The sequence below is a fragment of the Geotrypetes seraphini genome, chromosome 2 (genome assembly GCF_902459505.1).
Source record: "Geotrypetes seraphini chromosome 2, aGeoSer1.1, whole genome shotgun sequence".
NCBI classification, from domain to species: Eukaryota; Metazoa; Chordata; class Amphibia; order Gymnophiona; family Dermophiidae; genus Geotrypetes; species Geotrypetes seraphini.
The window spans coordinates 295,774,982-295,788,371 of record NC_047085.1 but is presented as its reverse complement, the minus strand read 5'-3'; the positions used below and the strand labels follow the sequence as shown (position 1 = coordinate 295,788,371).

At 44.1% G+C, this 13,390-nt stretch overlaps 1 protein-coding gene across 2 annotated transcripts in view; it reads left to right on the top strand.

Moving 5' to 3' along the window:
- Nucleotides 1-13,390, top strand: part of DNAH5 (dynein axonemal heavy chain 5) — a 598,099-nt gene that overhangs the window by 471,045 nt on the left and 113,664 nt on the right. For both annotated transcript variants that reach the window (XM_033929843.1, XM_033929844.1), the window contains exon 63: nt 5,102-5,418. In XM_033929843.1, coding sequence (XP_033785734.1) covers nt 5,102-5,418 — 317 coding nt within the window. The remainder of the gene's footprint in view (nt 1-5,101; nt 5,419-13,390) is intronic.

Genomic DNA, 13,390 nt, shown 5'->3' with positions numbered 1-13,390 from the left:
TACAATGCTGCTGGGTCAGCACATGGCTTGCTATACCCTTTCTCCAGGGCAAGGCCAGGAATTAAACTTTTGGTTTTTCTTAAACAAAAATTCAAATCATATATCATATGTGCTCATAGCAGTTCATATAGTTCCCACACCATTCTGCTGTAAACCTCACTGTGCCTTTTTGAATACCATCAGGCTCACCACCAACTCAGGTGAGTTGGGGGAAGGGGGAGAATTGCCGAATCCACTGAAGTAATGGCCTTTTAGGACTCGCAATCTCAAACCCTTGGATCTATTGTGAATTCTGCCCCCAAACAATCTCCACCACAGCAATGAGTAGCTTGTGTCAACTGAACCAGGGAAACCCAGAGTGAAAAAAAAGATTCAAAATTTAAAGTTCCACAAACAGCATGGACAAGTGCTCACAGTGCTCCAGGGTAGCAGTCTTTGTATTTTCTCCCGAACAAAACACAGCAAAATTAGCCCTTTCTAGGCAGGGCAGTTTTTCCCTTCAATTGTCTTTTAAATTTCCCAAAAAATAACATTTGGCTGCTTGGTTCCAAAAGCAGCTGGCAAACACACAGTTCTTTTTCCCCAAAAACACAGTGCAGTTGATAGCTTCTCCAGCCAAAAGGAATAAAAGGCAAAACTTAACTCATCCATCCAGTCACAAACCGGTTGTAGTGCAATGTCCATAGCTTCCTCTGGTTTCAGGCAGACTGGCTGGTTTACAGGCAAAGATTCCTCCCAATCTTGCATTTCAACCTCATTATCTTGCCTAACCTCTGGAGCCCCTAGGCATAGATTTGTCTCCTCTGCTTGCTCAGTTCTGTCTCTCCCTGGCTTGCTCACTGTCTTTCCCTGAGAAGGCCACCCACAAGCCTATGTGGGGGATAGGCAGACTTCAGCTTTCCCTGGGCTTTCTCCTGCTCTGTGATTAACGTCAGCAGGTGTGAGCCTAAAGGAGCCAGTGTTTGTTTCTTAGGTTGTGTCCTAACAGTGGCTGGCTTAGGTTTAAAGGAGTTTTTACCCCATAGTGCCCGAATCCTCCTAGGGCTCCTGCTCTTGGGAAACCTCCCCAGAATCTGAGTCTTGGTCCCTGCTAGTTGAAGAGCTGCTGCACTGATCAGCTCTTTTCAGCTTCAGGGCTGTTTCTAGGCTTTTTAACTGGAACAAGACTAGTAATGCTGGGCTGGTGACAGGAGGGCCTGGGCTCCCTCCTGCCGGTATTTTTTGGGGGATGGGAGGTTTGGGGGGTTCACAGGGGATGGGGGCCATCTTCAGCAGGAAGGTCTGGGCTCCCTCTTGCTGGTATTGTCGGGAATGGGGGGCTCGGGGGGTGCGCGGGCCATCTTTGGCTGGAGGGCCTGGGATCCCTCTTGCTGGTATTGTCGGGGGGTGGGGGTTTTGGGGGTTTGCAGGGGGTGGGGCTATCTTCAGCAGGAGAGCCTGGGATCCCTCCTGCTGGTATTGTCGGGGGGCTCAGGGGGCTGCGTCTTCGGAAGGAGGGCTTGGGATCCCTCCTGCCGGTTCGCGGCTGTTTGGGGGGATCACGATTGTGGCAGGAGAGATTAGGCATCTCTCCTGCCACGATCGTTGCGGGGGGGGGGGATTCTGTAACCGGTATTGTTTTTAGGTGAAGGACTGGCCCCTCCTTTGCCTAAAAGGTCTTGTTTTGGGCATGTGGGACTTGGGCAATTTTTTGGTTGGGAATGTGTTATAAAGTTAGACATAGTGATGGTCTGGGCGATTAAACTGCTGAATGTAGAGGTAGGCCATTCTCAAAAAAAAACCGTCATTGTGGACGGTTTTTTTTTTTTTATAGAATGGACATTTCCCTGCTGCTACATTCAGCTTTTTGGGGCAGTGTATCGCAAACTGTGTGCTAGTTGATGTGATGATGTCACGTATGTGCATGATGTCATCACAGTGACGTTTGTGCATTTCCGGGTGCCTTGAGCCATGGCAACTACCTTTAGTGTGCCCCAGCTCGAGAAAGTTTGAGACACTGGCTTAGGGGCTTAGGCCAAAAGGGGGCTTAGACATTATTTTTTATTATGTCCCTCTAGGGACCAAACATTCAGCCATTGGGAGGCAGCCCGGATAACTCCTGCAGTTAGCATGGCCACAGATATTCAACCTGGGCCATTTCTGGTAAGCGGCATTGAATATTAGGGATTGTTATGGCCACTAAAATGTTAACTAGCTAAGTCAGTATTCAGTGCTGACTGGTTAAGTTTATAGCAGCTAAAGATAGGACTGCAATTTACACAGTCTGATTTTGGCTGCTAAACTTAGCCACTCAGTGCTGTAGATTGCTGGATATAGCCGGTTAACTTTTAGATGCTAATTGTGAATATTCAGCGGATGTAACCAGTTATCTTGTAATGAATATTCACATTTAAGCCATTAAGTGTTATTTAACCGGTCAGTGCCGTTTCTGGTTGGTTAAATAGCTCTGAATATCGGCTGGGTATCTCAATAAAGGTGAGTTATATTCTGGTAGAATATCTACTTTTCCTGTCCCTAGAGGCTTACAGTGGAGGGTTGAGTAACTGGCCTAATGTCACAAGGGGCTGCTGCAGTAGAATTTGAACTGGGCTTCCCTGGCTTTTATCCCACTTCTTATTAAGTACATCTCCTGTGCTGTGTAGAGAGATCTCATATTGATTCCCAGCTCATGTCTTTTTCTCTTGGAGTCATGAGCACACACTAACACCCATTTTCCTGGATTTAGGGTCTATGATTGGTTTGTTAGAAGTCTCTTCATTCTTTTATATTGTAGATCCACAATTATGGAACACTCTACCACCCAATTTAAGAGAGCCTCAGAATTTGGAAGTATTTAAAAAAGGAATTTAAAACAACATTATTTACCCACGGACTCTACATATGGCATCCAATGTTGCATATGTAAATTTATGCACTTGCCTAATGTATCTGCAACTTGAGTAAAGAGCCAATTAATAAAAATGATTGAATCCCCCCACTCCAATAATTAGGTGCTAACAATCAATTATTGTGTTAATTGGCAATGATTTGAATTTGTGCCTGCATTTGTGCAGAGCTCCTCTCCCTGGACAATCTGCCTGCTTTTAAATATCAGCAGCAGTGGGAGATCAATTGCTTTTACACCTAAGCAGCAACGGGACCAACCCACCAAAAACCCACAGTCCCGGTCCTGCAAAAATATGAGCTCCACCCTCCCTGCAGTTCGCTAGGAAAATCAACTGCTTTTACACCTAAGCAGCAGCAGGACCAGACACCACTACCAAGAGCCCTTTGCCCCGATCCAGCCAGGCATGTGAGCTCCTCCCTCTGCAGTCCATTGGAGAGATCAATCTACCTGCTTTTAAATATCAGCAACTGTGGGAAATCAACTGCTTTTACACCTCAGCAGCAGCGGAACTATCCGCAACTACCAAGAGCACACAGACCCGATCCAGCCAAGAGTGTGAGCTCCACCTCCCCCTGCAGTCCACTAGGAAGATCAACTGTTTTTTACACTTAAGCAGCAACAGGACCAGCTACCACTACCGAGAGCCCTTTGCCCTGATCCAGCCAAACAAGTAAGCTCTTCCCCCAGCATTCCGTTGGAAAAATCAATATGCTTGCTTTTAAATATTATCAGAAGTAGGAGATCAACTGCTTTTACACCTAAGCAGCCTATAATAGGAGCCCTTGCCCCGATCCAACCAGGCATGTGAGCTCCTCCCCCTATATCCCGTTTAAGAGATCAATCTACCTGCTTTAAATATCAGCAGCAGTAGAAAAACAACTGCTTTTACATACAAGCAGCAGCGAGACCTACCAAGAGCCCACAGACCCGATCCTGCCAGGAGTGTCAACTCCTCCCCCTGCAGTCCATTGGAGAGATCAATCTGCCTGCTTTTAAATATCAGCAGCAGTGGAGATCAATTGCTTTTACACCTAAGCAGCAACGAGACCAGCCACAACCACCGAGAGCACACAGACCCGATCCCACCAAGAGTGTGAACTCTTCCCCCCATGCAATCCGCTAAGAAGATCGACTGTCGGCTCCGGGCGGCTTTCCCGCAGAGGAGAGAATCCTGCATTCACCGTGGGCCTCATCTGGGGCAGCCTCCTTGGAGCGGCTGGGGCACGGGCAGTGTGTCTGGGAGGGAATGCATGGATGGGAGAACATCGCAGGGGAGGAGACATAGGCATCCTGGGACTGTCTGCCAAGTCTCTTCCCTGAAGAAGCCCTTTCTGGAAACGTCAATCGCTCCTCCTAAACTTACTTGCTCCACTTCATCACTGACGCTGAAACCGTGGATTGAAGACAAAGTTTTATTTTATTTTTCTTTCCAGCTTATGATTTATCTTTAATCTTATCTATTGTTTTGCCTTTTGTCTTTGTTTTGTTCTATTTCTATCATTTAAATTTCTCCAGAATTCTACTGTTCAACGGCTCCCCCTTCTGCTTCTATTCCTTTCTCTCCTCTCTTCTACCTTCCAAAGTATTTAGATCAATGCTGTCTTGTTAAAATGTTTATTTTATTTTTATTTTTCCTCTAACTCTACTTTTCACTTCTCTATTACCCTCCAGGTACTTTAGTTAGATTGTGAGCCTTCGGGACAGTAAGGGAATTTTTCAAGTACCTTTCTTATTTCTAATCTTAATGTATATTTTCTGTAAACCGCTTAGAACCTAACGGATGTAGCGGTATATAAGAAATAAATTACATTACATTACATTACATTACATTTTGCTTTGCGTTATTCTATTCTATTTTTATACACTGGTTTTGAAAGTTAGAAATTCTAGCCATTGAAGAAGAATAAATTAGATGGGGTTTTTCTGACCAAGGATGTGTCTACTTGTCTCAACAAATTGTTGAAACAAGTTTGTCTGTGGGGGCGTTAAATCTTTGTAACACCCCCTATGACACTGAGGTCTTTTCTCCATTTTTTTGATAGATTATATAACAATACTTTTCTGTTTGGTTCTTAATGAGTGCTAGGGTATACTGTATTTTGGATGATTATAATATTAGGGTGAATTACTAAATCATTGACATATTTCCCTTGTTGGTACTAACAAGGATTACAGAAGTTTACTCCTTGCAGTAATCATTGTCATTTCTTTTAGGGGATGTGTTACTAGCTACAGCTTTTCTGTCCTACTCCGGACCCTTTAACCAGGAGTTCCGTAATCTGTTGTTGACGGACTGGAGGAGAGAAATGAAAATCCGAAAAATCCCTTTTGGTAGCAATTTGAACCTCATGGGGATGCTAATTGATGCACCAACCATTAGTGAATGGAACCTTCAAGGACTTCCAAATGATGATCTCTCCATTCAGAATGGGATTATTGTTACCAAAGCTGCTCGTTATCCTTTGTTGATTGACCCACAAACTCAGGGAAAGAGCTGGATTAAAAATAAGGAATGCAGAAATGAACTTCAGGTAAGATACTTGTGATCACTGCACTAAACATCAAAGAGGATCCAAAATAAAATAGTACCCAAGCATTCCACTTAATCATTATATCACTCTTTACTCAATAGCAGTCTTACATACTATTTAAAAATTTATATTTGATTCAGTTATATTTTTAGGATGAAAAAGACCTTAGAAATTCAAATATGGGTACAAACCTTTAAATACACAGAATTTCCAAAATTCATCTGAAAAAACCATTCTTAATTTACTCCCCTTTTAGACTTTTTTATTGTCCTATGAGCATTAGAGCTAATACCGCCATGGCTGGTGATAAAAAAAACTAACACATCTTCATAAAAAGGGGGGTAAATTCAGAAGCAAAGAGCTATGGGGCTCATAATAATAATAATAATAATAAAAAGTCCAAAAAGCAGCCTAAGTCGGTACTTGGATGATCACATAGACAGATCGTCCAAGTACCGATAATCAAAACTGGTTTTAGATGTATCTAAAACCAGCTTAGGCCTTTACACTGCCTCTGTACACCCAGAGTGAAAAGGGGTGTTTTTGGAGGAGTGGATAGGGTGGGAGGTGGGCCGACCTAGACTTAGTCGTCTGGAAGTCATAACCAAAAAACTTTGATAGGTTGCTAGACAGAACTTATGTGTTTTCACTTAGACCAAGTCAAAACAGGTATAAGTTCCGAATCAAGCCACCACCCCAGACCCCCTGGACCCTCCTAACCTTAATAGATGGCCGGCTGGCATGGATCTTTTGTCCAGCCGGCAGGCCCTCCTTCATCTGAATGGTGGGTCTGCCCCTTCCCGGTGTATTGTTGGATACACCAGAGAGGGGCCTAGGGCCTGATTGGCCCATGCGCCTAAGGCCCCGCCTATAGGAGGGGTCTTAGGCACCTGGGCTAACCGGAATTGGGCCTTAGGCACATCAGGCACTAGCTTCCTCCCTGGTGCATCCCACAATACACCGGAAATGGGCAGGCCCGCCATTAAGAGGAAGGCAGGCCTGCCGGCCGGCCGGAGGGAGAATCTATCTGTCTGGCCATCTATTAAGGTTAGAGGAGAGGTCCTGTGGGGTTTGGGGAGTTAGGGGGCCCGGGGTGTGTGGAGGGAGGTCTATGGGGGTGTGCAGTTGGGAGGAAGGGGGTTCAGGGGGTTGTCCAGCAGGAGGGATTGGGCACCCTCCTGCCGATGATTGCGGTGGGGAGGTTTGTGTCCGGCAGGAGAGATTGGGTATCTCTCCTGCCCATGATCGCTAATCATGCGGGTGTTGGGTGGGGAGTTGTTTGGCAGAAGAGATTGGGCATCTCTCCTGCCAATGATCACTAATCACATGGGTGTTGGGGGGGAGGGGTTTGCCTGGCAGGAGAGATTGGGCATCTCTCCTGCCGCGATCATTGCGAGGGAGGGGGAGATGGTTCCAGGATTCTGTAACCGGTGTTGTTTATGACAGATGCCGGTTAAAGAATCCTGCTTTTAGGTGAAGGACTGGCCCCCTCCTTCGCCTAAAAGGTCTTGTTTTGGGCGTTTGGGACTTAGGCAATTTTTTTGGTTGGGAATGTGTTGTAAGGATAGACGTAGTAGCAGTCTGGGCTGCTGAATGTAGAGGTAGGCCATTCTTTTTTTAAAAAAACTTATTTTGGACGGGTTTTTTGAGAATGGACATTGCCCTGCTGCCAACTTTCTGCACCTAGGAACTTAGGCCAAAAGGGCACTTAAACGTTTATGCAAGTCATTCCCATATTCTAAGGCCATTTTTCTGCATGCGTAAATTGACCAAATCTCTAATTTTTTTTCTATTAATGAATATGTACTAATTTCCCCATTAGTGCATGGCCATTAGCATGTGAGCCCCTACCACCACCTATTGTGTAAGTAGTAAAGGCTCACATGCTAACCACATGTTAATTAGTTAACACATAGCAATGTAGATGTGCTAACCAATTAGCACAGAAAATGTGATAGCACCTCCACTAGCAATACTGTTGGGGGAGGACTTCCACTTAGTTTAGAGGGAACTGTGGTAAGCACGCATTAGTGCTTACTGCAGCTTAGTAAAAGAACCCCTAAGTCATTTTGAAAAATACTTTATCCAAGGAAAATTATGAATGACGTATGTTTCCAAATCATCTCATACTCGTAAAAACACCATATTTGCATGCTGGTGTTTTATATGATCGCATAAAAGATCTGTTGCATATTTTGGGGAAAATATAATTTGCTTACCTTGGGGAGTAATTAATACATATGTGTATGTGTAGGTTTATAGCTATAAATAAATAAAAACAAAAATATATATACATTGTATATGCATTGTGGAAGGGAAGGTACACAGCGCAGTAAAAATCCTGAATTCAGGATTCAGCAGAAAGAAACTTCCCTTGTCACCAGAGGGGAAAAACACTTGCCCTCAGTTAACAAACACCAAGATAGCCAGCAAGGGAGTAGAAAACACAAGGTTTCCTCTAGGCCAGAGGTATCAAACTCAATCACATAAGGGGTCAAATTCTAAAACAAGGGCTAAGTCGCGGGCCAAATTTTTTATTAAGATACTTAAGGTCCTTTTATTAAGGTGTGCTAACCAATTTAGCGCGTGGTAAAGATTAGCGCTTACTAAATACTAAGGGGCTCATAATCGAAAGAGAAAAACATCCAAAAACCGGCCAAAGTTGGCACTTGGACGAACATTGTCCAAATGCATCCAAGTGCCGATAATAAAAATGGGTTTTGGACGTATTTCTAAACGACCTAGGCCTTCATGGTGCCGCTGAATGACCAAAGCTAAACGGGGCATTTCAGGAGGAGTGTCGAGGGTGGGAGTTGGGTGGGATGTGGGCCAGCTTAGACTTAGTCGTACAGCATGTATAACCGAAAGTTATACAGCACAGGATCGACGGAACTTGGCCGTTGTGACTTAGACCAATGTTCTTCAACCACCGGTCCATGGACCAGTGCCGGTCCACAGGGCCGGCACGTGCATCAGGCCCAAAACAGTGTTCTTCAACCGCCGGTCCACGGTGTGATCGATGTGGCGTTATCTTCGAGCCAGCTCCCTCTTCCTAACTGATTCAGTGCACAAAGCAAAAAAGACAGAGACAAAAAAGAAAAGAAAAGTTAAGAAAGCTGAATGGGAAAATCAGTATGTTCAAGACAGGCATAAGGAGGGAATGGAACAAGAGAGAAGAGGAGAAAAAATGAACAGCAGATACTGGAAAGAAAATTAGTAGAAGATAGACAAAAAGCAGAAAGAGAAACTGGAACCAAGATGATGGAAAAGCAAAATGACCTGACAACAAAAGGTAGAAAAAATAATTTTATTTTATTTTTGTGATTACAATATGTCAGATTTGAAATGTATATCTTGTCAGAGCTGGTTTTAGATAGCAAGAGTGAACTAGGACCTAAAAGAGAGAGGAAAAGTCTTTTTTATTTATTTTGTTTATACCACAAGAGCTGGTGTGGGTTGAAGAGTTTGTATCCCTAAACTTCTACTAAGACTAACCCCCCTCTTTTATGAAACTGTGATAGCAGTTTCTAGTGCGGGGAGCCACACTGAATGGCCCGTGCTGATCACAACGCTCATAGGAACTCAATGAGCATCAGGAGCGGGCTATTCATTGCGGCTCCCCATGCTAGAAACTGCTATCACAGTTTTGTTAAAGGAGGCCTAAATATTTTAATAAAAAATTTGGCCCCGCGACGTAGCCTGTGTTTTAGATTTCGGCCCCTTATGTGATTTGAGTTTGACACCCCTGTTCTACTTGAACAAACGGTCTCACCCATTCTACTAGGAAGTGATCCATATTTGGATTTGGGCGATTCCTCACAATATATTCCTCAAAGCAGTATATCTGGAATGAAAACAAAATTGCCTTTTTCTAGTTAGTAATTTTCTCTGGTTTAGCTGAAAAATTATTCATGATCTTTTTGTTTAAGCTTTTGCTGCTATTTTGCAGATATTTTTTAGGACTGTTATGTTCTTGTTTATTATGTTCTTTTATAATTTATGTATGAAATTCATGTAAACAATTTGGTTTTAAATGGTATAGAAATTTTTAAATAAATAAATGTCATAACAGACAAGCTAAGCAGACTCCTTCAGTCTCATGCTCAACACAACCATCTTATGACAGATATTCACAGATTGGGGGACCTCCAAAGTAGACCTCTTTGCTTTACCCCCCAACCTGTTCCCCTTCCACTCTTCTGTTCCAGATACAATCCCAGTCTTCTAGAGTCAGATGCCTTCTTCCTTGACTGTTGGCGGCAAGTTTCTATATGCCTTCCTTCCAATTTTTCTAGTCTGAAAAACTCTTCTCAAACTTCACTAAGAACAAGCCATCATGGCAACTTGGTGGCCATGTCAGCCATGGTTCCCTCTCCTCCTACAACTCAACGTACAGGAATCCATCACACTTCAAGTCTTTCCAACATTGCTGGCACAGAACAAAGATTTGCTCTTTCATTCCAATCTAGTTAGCACTCACAGCATGGTATTTCTCTCTCAGTGGGTAAATAAATGCTTTCGCCCTATTGGCACCAGTGTCAGCCATCATTAAAGTTTCTAGAAAACCTTCCATACAGCACTGTTATCATTTCAAGTGGACTCACTTCACAGTCTGGTGTAATCTCCATTCACTAAATCTGAGCACTTGTCCTCTTCCATTGGTCCTTGACTATCTTCTACACCTTTCCAATTCTGGTCTCAAGAGTGCTTCAGTCAGAGTTCATCTTAGTCCAATTAGTACTTTTCATTCACTGTTGGATAAAAACATTATCTATACATTTTTTGGTTTCCAGATTTATTAAAGGCCTTACCAAGCCTTGTCCCATTGCCTGGGACCTTAAAATAGTGCTTTCCACTCTGATGGAGTCTCCCTTTGAACCACTCTCAACTACATTCCTCAAGCATCTCACATGGAAAGTGTCTTCTTTATCGCTCTTACGTCTACACACTGGGTCAGTAAACTTCAAGCGCTTATGACATACCCATCCTATACAGCAGAGGTGCCCAATGCGTCGATCGCGATCGACCGGTAGCTCAGGAAGGCAACGTGAGTCGATCGCAGAGCCCATCCCGGGCTCTGTGATAGACTCATGTTGCCGTCCCGATCTACCGGGCCTATCAGCCTTCCTCTCCCCGACGTCAAAGACGCCGACGCCGGGCATTAGGCTGTTTTTTTTGTCATTTCGGGGGGAGGGTGGGGGCGTGGTGGCGTGGCGGCGGCAGCAGCAACAGCCTGAAAAAGAAATCATCCTGGCCCGGGTCGGTGTCATACTCCGGAACTTCTACATCTTCCAGCAGCCCTCTCCCTTCTACCTGCTTCTGACCACACCCCCTGCTCCGCGGCTCTCTTCGGTAACTCAGCAGCAGCGATCGACACAAGCTTCTGACATCGGGGCCTACCCTCTGCGAGTCCCGCTTGTTTCAACTTCCTTTTTCCATAAAGGCGGGACTCGTAGAGGGAAGGCCTTGATGTCGGCAGCTTGTCTTGATCACCGCTGCTGACGAGTTGCTTAAGAGAACCACGGAGCAGGGGGGTTTTGCTAGGTGCAGGTAGAAGGGAGAGGGCCAGATGCAAGACTCGTGGGTGAGGGAGCAGAAGAGAGAGAGAAAGAGAGAGGGGAGGAAAACAAAAGGAAATATTTCATGCTGGGCCGGAGTGGAGGGAGGGTGGAAAGATTCTGGCTACAGGGTGCATTAACAAAGGAAAAGGGGGGAAAGCTGAAAATGGAGATAGTGACACAAAGAAGAGAAAGAGTAAGCAGGACCTACTGAATAAGGATAGAGATACAGAGGGGACATGAAGAGGAGGTGAAATAGAGACATAGAAGTAATGCTGAAAAAGTGTGGGGGGGGGAGATAAAGACATTGAAAGGGCAAATGGTGAACATGGGGTAAAGACAAGGACAGAGACAAAGAAGATTCTGAAAAAGTGGTGAGATAGGGATATAGGTGAGATGGACACAAAGAAGGGTGATGCTGGAAAACAGGTGGAATGGTAATTCTGACAGACACAGAAGGGAAATGCTGGATCAAGGAGAGATGGGGCTCAGGCTGGATGGAAAGAGGAGAAATGCCTTGTTGGCCCGGAACTTCCTCTCCTACGTCAGAATTGACGTCAGGGAGCGGAATGCTGGTCAGCGTGACACTTCTGCAGGGAAAGCTTGGGACGGCGGTGGCTTGGGGCTGTTCCCCGATGGCGGTGGCAGCAAACCGAGTGGCTTGGGGGAGGGCACGGAAAAAGAAAGAAAGGGGGCAGACAGGGAGACAGAAAGAAGGGGGAACAGGGAGACAGAAAGAAAAAGTTGGGGGAGAGAATGAGGTCTGGAGGAAAGGAAACATACAGGAGGCTGAAAGAAAGGAAGAAAGATTGGATGCACAGTCAGAAGAAGAAAGTGCAACCAGAGACTCATGAAATCACCAAACAGCAAAGGTAGGAAAAATGATTTTATTTTCAATTTAGTGATCAAAATGTGTCTGTTTTGAGAATTTATATCTGCTGTCTATATTTTGCACTATGGCTCCCTTTTACTAAACCGCAATATTGTTTTTTAGCGCAGGGAGCCTATGAGCATTGAGAGCAGCGCGAGGCATTCAGCGTAACTCCCTGTGCTAAAACCTACTATTGTGGTTTAGTAAAAAGGGAGGGGGTGTATTTGTCTATTTTTGTATTTTGTTACTGAGGTGACATTGCATAGAGTCATCTGCCGTGACCTCTTTGAAAAAACCCAGAATATGAATAATTAACATTTTCTCTGCCTTTCAGTGTGCTTTGTGTTTTTTTTAAATTTTATTGTTGGTAGATCATTTTGACTTAGTCATTATAAAAATAGCTCGCAAGCCCATAAAGTGTGGGCACCCCTGCTATACAGCATTCTACCATGACAGGGAAGTTCTTTGTACACATCCCAAGTTCCTCCCAAAGGTCATCTTGGAATTTTATCTGAACTATTCCATAGTTATTCTACCTGTCTTCTTTCCAAGATCACATTCTCACCCTGGTTAAACAGCACTCCATATATTGGACTGTAAACGTGCTCTTGTTTACTACTTAGATTGGATCAAACCTCACAGAACTACCTCTCAACTTCCTGTCATTCAATCCTACCAGACTCAGAGCTCCTATTAGCAAGAGAACCATCTCCACATAGCTGATTCTTGAAGGCCATGTCACTACAAATGAAGTTCAAGCAATGGCAACTTCAGTAGCCCATTTACGTTCCACTCCTATTGAGGACATCTGTAAAGCAGCTACCTGGTCCTCAGTTCATCCCATCATTGTTTGGAGAATCATTCCAGAAGGTTATAGTTGGTTTGGCCAAGCAGTTCTACAAAATTTATTCTCCACTTAAATGCTGACTTCTCTCAAACCCTTTTAATTTTGTTAGGCCCATGGTAGTTGTCAATAACTCTCTTCTCAGAGGCATATCCTGGCAGCTTGGAAGTCCCATATGTGAGAATATAATCATGCCTGCTTGTCCTTTGAGAAAGCAAAGTTACTCACCTGTAGCAGATGTTCTCCATGGACAGCAGGCATACTGTATAGTCTAACAACCCTCCCACCTCCCCTAGTTGGCTTCGTACTGAACTGCAGGTCCCGCAAGCCAACATTGAGCGGGAAGGCGGTCTTAAAGTTTTAAACTGACGGTAAACTAAACTAAAAACTTAACTTTATATACCGAGTCATCAAACCTAAGGAAGCTCGACTCGGTTTACAACAATTAAATAAGAAGTGAAAAGCTAAGAGCAGAAGTTTCAAAAAAGATTAATTTTTAAAATGTTTAGCAAATAAAAAGATTTTTAGAAATTTACAAAAAGATTGGAAAGGACTGGGGCTCCTCAGAGTTAAGGGGAGTTCATTCCATAGTTGCGAAAGTTTAAAAGCCAGAGATTGACTAAAGATATTAACTCCTTTAATTCCTTTTCTGGAAGGAAGGGAGAGTTTGAATTGTTGGATGCCTCTTGCATAGGAGAA